Source organism: Emydura macquarii, unplaced genomic scaffold (genome assembly GCF_026122565.2).
Source record: "Emydura macquarii macquarii isolate MOO-44397 ecotype Brisbane River unplaced genomic scaffold, CSIRO-AGI_Emac_v2 contig_1253, whole genome shotgun sequence".
In the NCBI taxonomy this organism is placed as follows: domain Eukaryota; kingdom Metazoa; phylum Chordata; order Testudines; family Chelidae; genus Emydura; species Emydura macquarii.
The window spans coordinates 85,771,666-85,789,250 of record NW_027131390.1 but is presented as its reverse complement, the minus strand read 5'-3'; the positions used below and the strand labels follow the sequence as shown (position 1 = coordinate 85,789,250).

The 17,585-nt window shown below is 40.2% G+C and overlaps 1 protein-coding gene across 1 annotated transcript in view; it reads left to right on the top strand.

The window, feature by feature from the left end:
• The window catches only part of FMNL2 (formin like 2), a 249,437-nt gene that overhangs the window by 132,200 nt on the left and 99,652 nt on the right, over positions 1 to 17,585 (top strand). The window contains 1 exon segment of the mRNA XM_067549435.1: positions 7,282 to 7,365. Within this exon segment, the coding sequence (XP_067405536.1) occupies positions 7,282 to 7,365 (84 nt within the window).

Here is a 17,585-nt window from a genome sequence, read left to right as displayed (position 1 = left end):
TCTCAGCATCTGAGCTCAATCTTGCTCCTTGCACTATGAGCTTACAGGGACGAAAGTGGTCTAGCTCCAACAGCCCTAGAAGCAACACTGGCAAGTTGGGGTGGGATCATGTGTACCAGTCAGCAGAGGAGAGCAAGTGCAAGCAGAGCACATGGGACAGGCGTTCAAGGGCCGACATTGCCTCTGATCATGAGTGTGCTCTTCTAAGGCTGCAGGCTGCCAGGGATATTGTGACTTGGGCAGGCAAAATGCCTCTGGAGCCTGCTGTTCAGGGTACAGTGCCCTGGGTTCTGGTGTAGAAGCTGGAATAGAGCCATGCGGATTCAAAGCTGGTCAGGCACTGGATCGTTTTGTTCTTTTTGAATGTTGCTGGTTTTACCATGGCCATGTTGAAACAGATGAAACCATTGTGGAATACTTAAGTGAAAGCTGTATACTCTGCAAAATGCATTTGACTGGAATGAGACTAAATTATGACAACTCTTGGTATGCAATACGGTTACCAAATCATCTGGACTCAAGTTGCAGTGACCATTTGGATGTAATTGAGGTTAGTTTCATAGGCTAAATAATGCATATTTCTTTGATGTGCTATTGGTTTTATTTTTAACTCTTCAGCAGTTTCATACTCAGTAGATTTCCTAGCATTTCCCTCCAGTTTTACATCTGCTGATGTAATTAAGTTAAGTTCTGGTTTTTATACTGTCATTCTACAGCAAATGAAATAGAAACCTTACCTACATTATCTGGCACTTAGCAGTAGACATGAATAATTTTGGAATTTGTGGGGAAAAAGGAAAGTTATGTGTTTTGGGAGCCAAAATATGATTGGCAAGTCAGACCTTGAAATCAACACTATGCAGAATGGGATCCAGTTGCAGCTATTTGTTAGTGTAGTGTTCCAGGGTTCTGTTTGCAGGTATATTTGGAGGAATCAGAAATCTCATCCACAATCTGAAGATACAGGGTATACAAATTTCCCATTGCTTTTTCAGATATGGAGAAAAAAAAGATTGTGGTTAGCCTTTTTATTGATTCTAAAAACACCTTTGAATATATATATATATATATATGACTTGAAAATGTGACCCTAGAGAAAGGATGAACTTTATACATGAGTCTTTTGGAGAAAGAGAACGGAGAAAGCACACAGTGATTTCTTGCAGGAGCAGGGACTCAATTAATGGTATTCATATTCAGTTTCACAGTTTCAGTCAGTGGACGAGTAACCTCTAGTCTCCCTTGACACATAATAAGAAAATTGCATGGTAAAGCAGAATGATCAAATACAGTCGGATGAGCTGATGTTATATCATAGCTACATTCCAAAGGCAATCCAAATACTTTGGATATAAAGCAGGCCTATGCTCTCCTCTGCACAGCAGCAAGTGATTTTCAGGAAGTTTTTTATTTCATGACATTCTGTAAAGGCAAGATGTCCTCATATTGCTAGAAAGGTGAAAGTGAAAAACAGCTGCTGTTCGATACTATCAGGGCCTGATTCTGCATTTCACTGCTGCTTGTGTAGGAATGTACAGCTGTGCAGAGGGAGTGTAAAGTAAGTGTAAAATACCACCAGTCTGATCTGGTAGCATTTCATACTCACTTGGTGCTAGGGTAAATAATTACACACAGTGTAGGAAATTGGAAAATGAGACCCGGGGTCTGTATTGCGATCATCTGCATTGAGTGTATGAGATGAGATGACTATAGCAGAGAAGGCAAGAACAGGGGTGTTAAGACTCAGGTTTAGTTTAGATTTTACCATGATTAGGATAGTTACTGATGCAGTAATGATGCATTCATAGATTTTAATTTGAGGATAAAGATGGAAAGTGAAATCAGATGGATCAGAGTGAAGCTCCTGGTCCTCTGACTGGAGCTGAAAAGTGCTGGTAGTGTTTGTGAATTTCATAGTCATTAGTAAAAGGGAAGTGACCAGGAGACTTGTGAGAGTCATTCCACTTAATCATCAGGTAGAGAAAAAGGGCCCGAAATACAGACTCTTCACTCATTTTGTTAATTATTAATATAGCCACACTTACTGCAAGTTATAGGGTCATGCCAATCCAATTTATTAGCCTTCTTTGCTGTAATTATTGGTTTAGTATGTAAAAGATACGCAATGGATATAGTGCACTTGGATTTCAGGAAGACATTGGATATAGTGACACACAATAAACTTCTAAAGGCAGTGAATTGCTGCCAATTAGATAAAAATACCATAACATGTATTAGTAATTGGTTTTCTAACAGGAAACAAGGATTAGTTATTAATGGAAAGACTTGCCAGGGTAGAACAAAATCAGTTAGGGTGCTGCAGAGGGCAGCATTTGGATGTGTATTATTTAATACATTCATTAACAATCTAAAGACAATGATAAATCAATCAAGATCAAATTAGCTAATGACACCCAACTGGAAGAAAGAGCAGGAGAACAGAACCAAACTTCAGAGGGAGCAGGAAAAGTTAGCTTAGTTTCTGTAGTAGGAGTCAATGTAAAGGCCTGTCTTCACATACAGTGCTGCATCAGTGCCACTGTATCACTTTAGTGAAGATGCTCGTATGCAGACAGGAGAGCTTCTCCCATTGGTGTAATTAATCAGCCTCCCTGAGAGGAGGAGTTTTCCTGTCGACATAGCGCTGTCTACAGGGGGGGTTAGGTTGGTATAACTATGTTCCTCAGGGGTGTGGAATTTTCAGTCCCCTGAGCGAGGCAGTTATACCTATATAGGTCTGCAGTGTAGACCTGTTGTAACAAATGTAGTCCCTAAACATAGGGGGAGGGATTACAATAGCACAGATACACGCCTGGGAGAGGGCTATATGGAAAGCAGTGAGTCTGAGAAGATCTGGAGTGAGAGTTGGTAACAATCTCCAATAAAAGAGTGCGATTTGATGCATTTGTGAAGAAGATGCTGTTTTCAGGGTGATTCACATATAAAGCAGAAGATTTAATGGTAAGGATCTTGTCTTTAAAGAGTGTCTGTGTCAAGGTAGAAAGGTGTTGCGCTAGCCTCAGCCCAGTGCATGCCATTCCCTGCTTGTCACAAGGGCGACCCGGTGAAGGGATAGAAAGGTAGCTAGGGCTCTGGTGCTGGCTACTCATGGGGAAAGTTGTCTTTCCTTTTCCAGCTGGCTAAGAAGCTGGAACAGTCCCTGACAGTTGAGACCCGCTTGTTTTTGTTTGGAATCCTCTGTTTATGAATCAGTAAGAGAAAGCCCATGGAAAGGAATTGAAGCTGCTGCTGGTCAGAGTGTTATTTAGCTTCCCCCACTAGTGGTTCTGCCCACCAGGCAACAGGGACTTTTATGCAAACAGATCTCAAAGCTGTTTACAAACTTTTTACCAGATGAAATGTACTAACCATGTACTGCAGCTAATGCCGTTTGCTAATCAGCCTCACCTCACTCATATCTGAAGGAGGCGAAGAAGATTTGGACCTGATTGTAGATAAGGAATCAAGGAATCACTTTACCTTCTAGTGTAGTGCAGTAATTTCTAGAGTAAAATGTAGTAAGCATTGAAAAACACCGTAACAATACGCAGCAGTTTAAGACATGGAGTGGAGCATACCATGTCCAACTGAAATTACAAGGGGATTGGAGGTGGGCAGAATGTCAATGCAACATGGGAATTTGGCCAAGATACCGGGGTTAACATGCCTACAAATACCAAAAGGGACAGAGGATCTATAATGGCAACTTGCCAAAAGACAGCAACTCAGCTCCTCTCTCCATGCTGTGGCATTGCCATGATTGAATTCTCACTCAGAGACATGGATTATCTGCTGAATTGCCAGCACAACTTCCTATCGTGCCTGGGTTTTACAGACGTGTTTCCTATCCAAGTATCAATCTGGCCTGACGAGCTGATTAGATCTAATCAGATCACAGCCTGACATGGTATGGTCACACGTAATAGTGATGCTTTGACTAACTTTCAAGCTTTTGCATAGTCTTGAATGTAGTTTGGATCCTCACAATTTAGAAAGGATATTAAAAAGAAACGTAGAGAAAATATCAAGAAGGGCAATAAAATGATACATGGATTGGAGCAGATGTATGAGGAAAGAGTAGAATCATGGGGAAATATGGTCATAGTCTACATATGCCATCAAGATAGCAGTATGAGTATAGGAAGATAAGTGTTTAATATCTGATAAGATGGTAGGACTAGGAGCAATAACCACAGGTTAAGGGAAGAAAAGTGTTTGCTACAGCAGAACAGTGTAATAGACTCTTGGGCTTTCTCATTCAATATGTGGCTAGGTAAGTCACTTGTGAGACTAATAGTAGTAAATCTAAAAAATGTAGAATATCAGACTGGATGAACCAAGCAGACTTTTCTTCCACTCTTATCTATGGTTCTATCTAGATCACATGAAAGGTAGAACAGAATCAGGGGTGTCTGTCAGGCAGATAAGGCATTTCCAGTAATCAGAGGAACTTCCAATTACATTTAAGTTTGAGAACTTGAATGGCAAAGTTAAGGGAATTAGTCACTCTTTCTGCATGTGCTTCACTGCTTTGAGCAAAGGTGCTGGCTGACTGTCAGAATCCAGGATTGAAGAGGAGTTTGATAAGGTCTTATTAGCACCAGGGAAGACAAATGAGGTGGGAGTCTTATGCACACTGAACCTCAGTGTCGCAGATCGCAAAGCTGGAGACTTTTAGTAAGCAGGGTAACTGTAGATGGGGCTGTTTGGTAGACTGGAAGAGGTAGTTACAGAACAGTAATGCTAGCAAAGTTACATGATTCCAGCACAGTGAATTAGATACTGTAATTATAGTAAAAAGGGCAAGTCATACAACGTGCTGTGAAAATGTGTGTGAAAGTCCTTATAATGATGCAGAAGGGAATGTTATGTTACAATGACGTGGTAGGGAAGAAGGAATCAGCACTTGATATATAAGTGGTGAAAGCAGCTTTCCCGTGACAGGAATATAATGGTGAGGCAGAAGGGACCTAAGAAATCTTTGACAGATATATTAATCCACTGACCATTGCAAGTTAAGCTCTCTTGTTCAGCTGTCCTCTCTAAATACATCAGCATGAGGTATTAATATTCTGAATGTAACCTTACAGTTGTTGTTAATTGAGTGCCAGCTGTGTGTACTAGGTGCTGTACAATCACACAGACTACACAGTGCTTGTTCTAATGGGCTTGCAGTCTAAATTCCTTGGGGTTAGGCTAGGTACTGGATATGAAACCTACATCCCACAACATAAATGCTTTTTCTTAAGCAATTAAGATGTGGATCATTGAGCCCATTTAGATGTAAGTACAATTGTCAGATTATGCTTGAGATTACATACTTAGAAATATTGCTTCCCAATATATTGCATTTTAACTCAAATTTAAGACACCGCTGAAGTTGTTCTTCAGCTTGTATTCATGTGTTGCTCTTAAAGCCACACTGTGCCATTAGTCCTCAGCCTGCCATTGCTAGGGCTCATTTACATTTTCATTACATAGCTTGCCATTTAGGATTCAGGAAATTGCACCTCTTTAATAAAGAGGTGTCCTGGCAGTCTCAGCTGGCCCTGGCAGATACTTTTCCTTGTGTGCAGAGGTATGGCCACTTTGCAATCCATCATCCTGCCTTCTGAACTCTGCCTTCGGTTATGCTTCTCCATCTACAATGACTGCAGTAGGGCTTCATGGGTGTAACTAAGGACAGAATGTGGACTCTGTCTGCGAGGTATGTTTAGGAATTTGAAGGATTGGTTTGTTTCGGTGTAACGGGAAGTTTGATAAAGTCATAAATTGTGAAAATGTACTGGTCAGGAACTGAATGTTTTGATATCTGTTTGCCAGCCTATGGATTCACTGCTTCACTGCTGGATTATTAAAAACCCTTTGGTGCTGGCATCCATTGCAGCCACTGTGCTGATGTAGAGTGCAGTGGCCTTCTTTGAAGTGCCATGGGTTAAACAAAGAGAATGTACTGAGTAGCTGTATCAACTTTGGAGTTGCCTTTTCCTCACATACTTGACTCGTCAGACAGTACAGAAATGGGTTATGTGCCAGTCTTCCATTGTAATGTTGGCACTTCAGTAGGCATGTGGCAGGTACCTGTGATAGCAGTCCAGGTGTTTCTGGTTCTGTGTATATCAGATGTTAAATGAAAAATTCATTTTTTAGATTTATCAGTGATGGCAGATGGATATTTGAAGCAGTCTGAGCCAGGGATTGGAATTCTCTTTGTAGCTCTATCGCTGTCTTTGGGCATGCCACTTAACATATCTGTGCTTCAATTTACTGATGTGTAATGAGACTTATTAATGTTTGTAAAGTGCTTGAGGGATTCTTGGATGAAAGGGGCTATATAAGTGAAAACATAAGAATTGCTGCAATAAGTTTGGAGGTACACACCTTTGTGAGTCAACCTCATGAGTAAGTAGCCAACAACACCAAACAAATAGATATCAAAGGACATTTTATTTACCATGACAGGAGGTGATGATGATAGGCTTGGTGTACTCTGCACCTTTTCCATACATTCTTATTCTATATTGCAGATTGTTAGCCAGAGTTTCTAATTCATTATGGTTTTTTTATGTGAATGGTGCTGTATCACTGCGGGCATTGCTCATATCTGCAGGATGTAAATTATTTAGTTCAGGTTGCACGCAGAGACATTTTTAAACCCAAATATTGTCCTGCTGTTAAAATAAAATACCATTTAATTCTCATTTTAATGGCATTTCAAAATCTTTCTTAAAAAATGAGCCTTTTGAAATCTCCCAACAAGGGAATAAATTATGCCTTCCCCTTTGCCAGTGTGCTGGATTGGGGAGATGGTGCAAGGTGCATGTGTGCCAAGCGTGGGGCAGGAATAATCCAGTGGGACAGCGAGTGCTTTTTGCACTGGTAACGTGGCCCTGCCTAATCCTGCACTCCAGGATAGCTGGGCTGGGAGAGGAAGACCCCAGCTGTGCCAAGTTTCTGCTGAGACCAGGAAGTATTCTTTTGAAAGACATAATTCCTTTGAGAACCAGTGCTCTAGCAGTGCACCACCCCCTCCTGCCTCTTCAGCATGACTCTGCCTTGGGAGAGGCATAACTGAGACCTGGCAGGGTTTTTTTTTTCCTTTTGCTTCACCAGCTCTCTTCAGGCAAAGTTTGACGTTTAAAGGGCCTCAGTGGAATGTTGTGGAATTCAAATAAAACAATTAAATCACCACAACCATGTTGTCTCGGTTTGCTCATGTCTGACCTCGCTCAGTCCTAAGCCTGTTGCAGTCTCTGACATTGGTTTTCTCTTTCTCCACAGAATGCAATGAACTTGCCACCTGATAAAGCCAGATTACTTCGACAGTATGACAATGAGAAGAAATGGGAGTTGATCTGTGATCAGGTAAAGGGGAGCCGTGAGGGGTTTTAGCTTTGTTGTCACTGAGGGCACAAGATAGGTTTCTTCCTTGTCACAATTTTTAAGGGGGACACTATGGCTTTTCATTTATTTGGCTTGGTGCACCCCTTTGTTTGTAGCACCCCTTAAAAGCTACCCAAAAAGACTTCTTTCCCATTTTATCTTATTCTGTTCTATTTCCATATTTCCCTGTGAGTTGGATGACATCAACATTAATGTGGCATAGGTTTAAAGAGGCTGACCTTTCTTCACCCTTAAACTGCTGGTTTGAATTTGCCCTAGATTAGTGATGCCCCAAATTACTATTGTCTCTTGGCATATGTGAAATTTCCTCTTGTACAGCTTCACAAAACCACTATCACAACTATCTCCCTCAGCAAAGCATGAATGCTCATGGAGCTAAACTACTCTTCATTTCCAGAGCTTGAACAACTTCAGTTTAAACAGTGCCATATGCCAAGAAGTCTTTGTGCATCAGTTTCACTGTTTTGTCTACACAGCCCTGAAAATAACATATGGTCATTAATATGTTGGCTCTGCAACAACAGAGGAACAGAAAACAAAATATTTAAAGAACATGAAGCAAAAAATGGCGGGACATAGATTTTGGAGCTAACACCTAAATCCGTTTGTAAATTAACCTTACACAGTCATTTCTAATGACACAAAACCTGATTCTGTGCAGCCTGGGGTGAAAGAATAAGACGTACTGTACAGATGTAACCACAGAGAAAAAAGAATCCATAATGAGAATTCAGGAGAACCTCTGGTCATGTTGATGGATCATGGACATGATAATAAAAGGCTCTGTAGGATATTTCCCACACATCCCACAGAGTGATAGAGTGTGTTATAAAGTCAGATGATCTTGAAGTAAATTGCAATACAGAGCTATCTCCTTGTGTTCCTTGAATATTCTATACAAAAACATTTAAAGTATTGTACTACTTAAAATTATAGTTTACGGAAACACTGCAGCAAATTGCTTAATCTACTGTAAGTAACTAGTATTCTCAAGGATTATTGCTTAGAGCATGTACCATCAAAGTGTAAAATGATCCAGAATTGTGAGATTTGTCCTTGATTTTATACCGTCATTTTGCATCCATACAAGATTGAGGAAGAAGGAAGTTATCATGTGGCCTAGATGCACTCATTCGCACCTCAGAGCTCGTCATACATTTACAGTACACAGCTGCTGCTACTTCACATAAATTTTGAAGTCTACAGATAAAAAAGATAACAGAGCTGAGACAGACGGGTAAGAACATACAGCACAGGAAACACAAGGGAAAACCCCAGTAATTAGAGGCACATTTTCATCACTCTGTTTAAAACACACTGAGTCAGATTCTCAGCCAAAATCGAAGCCCTTTCCACTGATCTGATAGTGACGGCACAGAAGGGTCACTGAGCTGTCCTAAGGAGCTGATGATGATTCTCGTAATGTGGGGAAATCACAAAGTGGAATAGAGTCAGAATAACTGGCTTCATGCCACCCCCACCTGGGCCCATCCATTATAAGAGGCATGCTTTGGGGTACTAGAGGAATGTTTCTGAAGTTCTGTTATCTGCCACAGCTCCCTAGCTGCCCTGCATCTCCTTGGGATTGATTACCAGTCTGTAAATTAGAGCAGCCATGAGGCAGACATCTATAAAGAGAATGTAGTATAGCATATGGTGCATGAAATATTTGTATCTGTCCACATAATTATGGCATAAGGCTAAAACACATTCTCCCATGAATAGATTTTGTATGTGATACATGTTTTCAATTTTAATTGAAGCAGAACATGAACTGCTGTTTGTATTGACATCATTCATTACTATATGCCATTTTTTCATCTTAGTTAAAAAGAAAAAAGTCAGTGAATTAACATAACTGCCTGGGAAATTAACAGCTTTCATTCCATACAGTCCTGTGCTGGATTTGAAGTAATGACCTGAAGGAGGAAGGCCCTAGCCTAGAGTAGGGTTCTCAAACTATGATGTATAAGTGGTTTATGGAGCATTTTCTGTTCATCTGCCTATAAAATATTTTGAGAAACAGACCGTGGGGAGCTGGGTGGAGAGAAGAATGAGTGCAACTTGGTCCATCCACCCTGGCAAGGTCCTGAGCTGGGTCAACAACCTCTTGAGATAGGCTGGTGTCAGGATCTGCTGGTAAATCTAATAGCACTACTATAGATGGCCTTTGTCTGTAACTGTGAAGAGATTATCCATCAGCGTGGTATCATCTCCATGGCATACCCAGGTTTGAAGACTATCTGGAAAATGTCTAAGATATTGGTAGAGCTCAGTTGCTGTTCAAGTAGGCTGGCCAATAGTTCCTTGTTAACACTGTTGCGGAAAGGGTGTTTAGAGAGACAGTAGTGTTGTCAAGGCAGTCAGTGATGAGGGAATGTTTACTGAACACTGGCTGTACCAGATAATGAGGGTGGCTCCTGTGGAGGCACTGATGTCCTCTGTCACAGGTGGGTCAAGTTTTCCTCGTCTGGTTCTCACCAGGCAAAATAGACATTCTCTTGTGCACATACACAGGAGGAAAGCACAGTCAGGCCCTTAATCCGTTATGGCACGTTTGTGCCATTGTTTCTTGTGCAGAAATCCCAGTATGGGATCCCAATGGGAGGCTTGTGTGTGGGTGATGTGTTAATCAGTGACAGGTTCGGATTCTTAGGATCGTATGCTCAAGAGCTCGCTCTCTTCGACAATACATTCACCAATTTGTCTTTATCTGGTCTATGGGCTTGTCTTCACTACGCGGCTCTGTCGATGCAAGGTACGCAAGTTACATTATATAAGTAACGTAACTGAAGTCGATGTACCTTACATCAAGCAGCCACGCTGTCTTCAGTATGCTATGTCGACGGGAGATGCTCTCCCATCAACATAGCTTATGCTTTTCACTCCGGTGGAGTACCAGAGTCGATGGGAGAGTGCTCGGCAATCGACTGATCGCTTCTTCACCAGATCCGCTCAGTCGATGTCGCTGCATAGATGGCTGTGGCACCAACGGAGCAGCACAGTGAAGAACAAGCCCATGAGTTGTATCCAGGATGGCCACAAGAAATGAATCAGTAATATTCACCGTGTTGTGTCTTTATTTTATTACTTATTAAAACAAACAACTTTACATCCACCAAGGAGTTCAAACACACAAGGAGATTATCCATAAGACTGTGTTGGAGCAATTTCTATTCTTCCTCATTCCATTACTTCCCTATTGTTAAACCCCTTGCCATAAAAATGTTTATTTTGGAAACAGATTTATCCTGTCAGCAACTATTAATAGCCAAAAATGGGATGTGTGTGTGGGGAAGGAAATATCAAGAGAGCAAAAAAGGTACAGTGTTTTTTAACCCATCATATGTGGTAGCTGAAGGATGTGACTGGCCTGTGAAAAACGATGTCTTAGTATCACACAGTGTAGACTCCCGGAGTTCAGCCAGTAGTTTTGTGTTTGTTTGTAGTCATCAGCACTAGAAATATAGATTGTGGCATAGTGTTAAGAAGGAAATGGCACATGTTCCTTCATAGGGAACTGACACAATCAGTTCATCTACTGGTGCTAAGTTTTTCCAAAGGGGTGGGATTCAAGCAACAATCATTCTTCCCCCTTGTGTATCAGCTAGTAAAATTGAGTCAGCACAAGAGGAACACATACTGCACCCAGTAAATAGCTGCTGTAGCTCCCTCTTCAGCATATGCTCTGCTAGGCCACCCAGAGAATTTCTGGTTGAGTAAACCAAAATGTCTGTAGGGGTATGTGCAACTGCTCTTAATGTAGGCTCTTATTTGAAAGTGAAATACATCCCTTAGTATTTCTTTAATAAAATACCAAATTCTGCAGAAACTGATGTGCCCTCTCTGCTCCATATTGTGATGCATCTGCATACATACCCAGTGTTACATCTATTGTTTTTATTGCAATGATTCATTGTAAGCTCCTACCTAATTTTCTGGTCTCTTTCTTTGTCAGTCCATGATTCACAGCTACTTACTTTATTGACAAAGCAGCTTTTTACTCTTGTTATCTCTGCAGAGTCAGCATAGCTACAGAAAAGTGAGCTTGATTTCATTCCGTCTTGCGTGGCAGCAATCAAATTGTCAGTGAAATTCTTGTTGCAGAATCTTTGATACTGGTGATGCTGTGCAAGCCAGAAAAGAGCCTGATTTTCATATTGCAGGTTTTGTTGGCAGACTCAGCAGAAAACATATACAGTAGAATTTCAGCAAAGGTCACATCCTTCCTGAATATGGAGCTCTGGTGGGGCCACTCACTGAAACACAGACCAATGAGATTCTGCTGTTGGGCCAGTGTGGGTGATATTGTACCCCCTCCAGGTTAACACCACTTAACTTCCTGACTTTTCCCCGATAGTTATTAATGCCTTGAAATATGAATAGAGCACTTATAGTTGACTGGTGGGCTCTGACCCCTTCCACTTTGCTACTCCATAAACCTCAGCAGTCCATGGCAGACCTCATCTTTGAGAGGCCAATCAAAGCCCACTGAAGTTAATGGCTGTTTTAGCGCAGATTAGTGAAGTTCTACTGTACAGGAACCCAGGATATTATTTTTAGGCAACAGCTTCTCAGAGTATAACCAAATTCTTTACAATCATCAGCTAACAAAGTTAATAAAAATATTTTCTTGGGTGGACTAAAGAATGTGATAAGGATATTTAAGAGGAAGACAAAGCCTGCAATAAAGCCACTGGGTGAATTGTATTTAGTGGAGAATTTATTGGAATAATAAAGCTCAAGAGCTGTGGTTCAGGTCATAAGAAAAGAGGAAAATAATGTATTGGCATAACTTTTCCTCGACTATTTCATGAAGTACTGTGTCTTCTCAGGCATGGCACAAAGACAAGAATATGTCAGAGATTAAAGAATTTAAATTAACATTGTCTATTAAAAAGGGGGATGTCAGGTGTTCTAGTCAGCAAGGATTTGATAAACGGATACAGTTCTTCCTATCTAAATAGAAGGTAATCATTTTTAGATGCTATGCAGAGATATTTTCAATCTAATGAGGCTAACACTTGGAACACATGTTTATTTGACTTGCATACAGATAGGATGTTACTGAATTGTAAGCTTGCAGTACCATTGTCTCCAGTAAATCCTTCACTTAGAATGGAGCAGAATTGTTGTGTGGCCTTGGGAAAGTCACTTAACCTTTCAATTTTTCCATCTGTAAAATGGGAACAATAATCCTGAGTGGAGGCTGAGGTTGAATAAATAAAATAACTGGTTGTGCAGTGCTTTGAAGATGTGACGCTAATAATTGAAGATGATGAAGTTGGCAAACAGACCCAAAGCTACCAGGTTGTTGTTCAGTTATATATGGTTGCCTTTCCCGGGTCCTTTAAAGAAACAATGCTTCTTATACATATGAAATTTGAAAGGCCCCTTTGAAATTAAAGAGGAGTGGTAAATAAGGAACTAAACCAAAATATGATAAAGTACTGTTGTATACAAAAAATATTATTTCACAGATTGAAAATAATGCCGGCTTGACCTCTAGAACTTGCTGTATTCAATTTTGGATCCGTTTATCATGCTATAACTAGAAAGTACTCACAGCTAGCCTATGTACCACTGCCCACAAAATAGGTAATTCCCAGATTTCTAATAGTGTAAAACATTTCTTTATAGGTCTAATGAGAAGGCAAAATATCAGTTAATAAAATCCTGTTGTTCTGATTAGCATCTTGCCTTTTTCCTGCATAACTTTTGAATTCTGGCATAATTTTAGTAGCTGCTTTCTTTTTATAAATGCTAGAGATACAGACCAATGCTTTATGTATTTTGAATGCATCTTGGAATCTCAGGTAGCAAATATTATGAAGCATTAATCTCTGACTATAGCAATTTGTGACATATCAGCTTCTAATATAAAACAGCTGAATCAGGGGAAAAACAAGATGATAGTCATAGCCAGGATGGTGTGATTTTAAAGTCTGACCCCTTGTGACCTTCTAGGGTTGGAAGCACTTTGATAGACTAGAAAAAATGCTTTTCAGGGCTAATAAACATTTTCAACTACTGATCATTGATTAATCAGAAACATTTTTGATGCCTCCTGACATGATTTATTTCATGTCTTTCAACTCAAAGAATTCCATTGTGCTTTGCACAATAACGGCTGTTTTTAAAAATCATTTCATTTCTATTTTATAGATGATTATGTCAGTAAATAATTATTGATTGACTTGGAGAAAACAAATAGAAACAGACAAAGATAAGCACTATATAATAAGTTTGCTAAGTAAAGTCCTCTTAAATGTCTCGAATTAGTCTCAGAAGTCTAAAAATATGAAAATTGGCAGCTAGGAAAAACTCATTAACATATTTTGACCCATCTGTGCCTAGGGTAGACCACCTGAATATGCCAAGATAAGGGCAGCCTGCAAAAGGAGAGCAGATTCTCCCAGCACTGGTGGGTAACACTGAAGTTAGACTCCCCAACCAGCCACAAACAGTGCTTCTGATTTCCCACACTGGTTATCAAGAAGCAAAAACAAAAAATACACTGCCTCCTTTACTGCATTTCAGTCTCTGGCTCCCAATCAGCCACTAGGTCCAGTAAAGAGATAAGTTATTACACCTCTGTGCTCTTTTCCAAAAAGTTCTCCTGACCCCAAAGGGTCAGCCACATTACCAGATCAGCATGAGTTTGGATCTTAGCCAAAATACCATGCTGCCAGCCAATATTTAATAACTAAAATTAAAGATTTATTATAAAAGAAAAGAAATAAACAAGGTGAGAGGTGTTATACGATTAAAGCAATCAGATGCATACAAGTGATTTGAAAGTCCATATATATCAAATTTTCAGTAGAATTGTGGAATGTGCAGGCTTGTATAGTCCCTCTGGTGTACATCCAGTATCTGGATGGATCTCAATCCTTTGTTTTACAGCTTCAGTTGCAGATGAGTTGATTCAGAGGTAGGAAGCAGGAATGAAGACTGAAGACAGTATGGATGTGGTGCAGCTGCCTTTTATAGTGGTTTGCCATGTGGCTTGTTTCAAACACAAGCCCTGAGCACATGGCATGGAAAAGCCTCTGAGAGAGTCCCTGTCCATAAGGCCTGTTACAGGTCTTGGTGACTCGTAAGGTGTAGCCCTGGCTTCTCTGCTTCATTGTACCTGTGAGTTTCTTGATGGACCATTAAGCAGGCTTATTGCTGCTGCCCTACTGTCTGGGGTGTCACCCAGAAACACAGCACAAGTTGAAATACAGATATGCCATACATAATTATAACTTGCAGTACCAAGATGATACATGCACATAAACAATATTATCATATTCAGCAAATTGTAACCTTTCCAGTGGTACCGGACATGGCATATCCCATACAAAATATTGTAATTGTAATATTTAATATTAAATGGTATTCTAAAAGGGCCCCCTAATCCAGACAATGTCACATATATAATGCCCGATTATTAAATAAGTGCAAGGCAGCCAAAGAATAAAAGATCTCCTCTTGAGAATTAGACTAAACATAGCCGAGCTGTATATCCGTTGAAGAACTCCCAAGAAGAGAGAGAATAAACTATTCAAACTAATGTGGAAAAAAGGGCTTGTGGTGTTATTATTCTGACCATTTTCAAAATTCAAACTATTCATTTTCAGGAAGAATTGAATTTGACACAATCTTATTTTTTACCAATTGTCATTATGATTTGTAAATTACTTGCCCTATTTGTAATACTGATCTCCAGTTTTGTGCCTGCCATTTTGCTCCTTCCGTTGGAGTTGCAAATGGTAACATTTGGTCATCTAACTATGGGATTGTACTATGTTAACTTTTTTTTCCTGTAATTAATTATAGACAGAAATATAGACACAAAATTGGACACCAGTTTTAAAAATCAGTCTGTGCAGTATCTTTAGAGGTACAGCTGACCACTATTTCACCTACTTATTTACTGCAAACATCTCTAACTTGAAATGTGGCAACTGTTCAACAGGGCACAATGGGCTAGATTCTTATTTATATTAAGGCCCCTTTACATCACTCTGGTAAGGTAATGGGGCTTTAGCATGAGTTGATGTGGGTGTATATTACTTTTACATTTTTAATTATATTTACCCCCCCATTACATTGTCAGAGTGACATAAAAGGGACCTAGTGTAAATGCGATCTGGCCCAGTAACACTGTAAAGAGCACCAGAACAAAAAACAAACAAACAAACAAAAAAAACCACACAGTGAATGCATCCCAAATACTAGATAACGTCTTATTATTCAAAGTAGTTTATTTTAGACATTTATTTTATTTTTCATTTTATAAAAATGTGCCTTTCATAACATCTCAGGGCACAATGTGTTCCTACTTCCATGAGGGTTTCCTCTACTTGTCTTAGTGATCTCTGTTTCTTTACCGTCAGTTGTAGTGGCATATGTTCTGCATGGTTCATAGCTTTACAGATGACTTCCATTAACACTAGAGGAGGCTGCATGACTAAGCCTTTGCACATCATGTGGAAACATACCCTTAACGCCTTGCATCTGCCTACAGTAGTGCCTTTCACAACATACTGGTAGCAGCTTCAATTAGCAGCAATTTAACTACAATTAAGCAATTTCCTAGGTAATTGTATACGCGCACACAGAGACAATTCTAAAGAAGAGAATGTTTTTATAAACATTGAAGTTTCAAACCCTTAATTCCATGACACTCTATTGGCCAGATTCAGAGCTAGTGTAAAAAGGTTCATCTCAGTTGGAATTAGTGGAACTGTACCTCCTTACACCAGCTCCGAATTAAGCCCTGTATGTCTTTGTTTTTTAATTAAAAGAGCATGGTCAAAGGTCAGAAGCTACAAATATGTCCCTCTTTCCCATCACTCAAAAACCATTTACTTTCCAAATATCCTGCTGACGTAGAAGGGACTCTCAGCCACGGAACAAGACCCACATCAGAGCAAATAGGCTACGCAGTCCGAATACTCTGGGTTTTCTGTGCTTACAGTGACAAAGCACCTAAATGTGGAATGTGCCGCTTGTGTTAGCTTACAAGGAGGATGGGGATAAGGAAGTGGACACTCACACCTGTGTCACCTGCAGGCCTTCCTTGTCCATACCGAAAACCCCAAATTCAAGGTATGTTCTGTTTGGCTCACCTGATCTGACAGCTGTGTTTGTTAAACCATTGCTGCCTGTGATTTGGAAGCTGAGAAGCGCTTTGTTATGGAAGAATCATGCCCTCCATTGTCAGTACCATCCTGTTGCATTAGTTTAAGAATGGGCAATTCCATTCAGCCAAAACAAGAATGCCCCCTATCTTTCCCCCAAAACACAGCCAAAATTTCAGATCCCCTTCCATCGGGTCCTAACTCCCTTCCCCCTTTTCATCCCAATCAAGTCCCTGGTCCCTCTCCTGTCACTAACTTCCAATTAAAAATATTTTAAGGCATCTTTGTTTTTGCACCTCTATATACCTAGAAGCCTTTGAAATCTCCTGGCCTTTGTGGGGTTTTAGAGGTGTTCAGCACACTTTGCTGTCAGGAAGCAAGAAGGCCCTAGATATATTAGCAGCAAGTTGCTGACTGAAGACAAGCACAGAGACCCCAGACCTGCCGGGTCCTCATCTATAAAGGTGGGGAGAAGCAATAACAGTGAAAATGATGCCGGGGCAGAGGGCTGGAGCAGAGGTGGGAGTTTGTGGGTCAGAGCTGGGATAGAAGAATTGGGAATTAGGTCAGAGGCAGGAGGATCACATGGATCTAGTGAGACAGAGAGCTGAGTTACATGCGTTCAGAGGTTTAAATAGATAAATCTAGCTTTGGATGCTAACGCAAACGAACGCTCTAAGGTGTCTGAGATTTATCTATCACTATGTATCATAACATCATCTCTGTGTAATAGAGTCAAAACACAAATATTCTCTTGGGAAAACGGCATGAAAATATAGAGACTTGAATAATTGTAAGTTACTGCCAATTAAACCAATGGATATATAAAATTAAGAGAGTGTCTTTATCATTTAACAAGAACACTTCAATTATGCATTGAAAAGATATTAGGGCCCACTTCTCCATTGTCTGGCATCTTGTGTTGACATTTGCACCAATGCAAAGAGAATCCAAAGTGAGTGTAGCATGCTTCCAAATCAGACTAGTATGCGCTTTGCACCTATTTTGCATTCACTTTGCATTTGCACAAGGTGCAGGGCAATGGAGAAT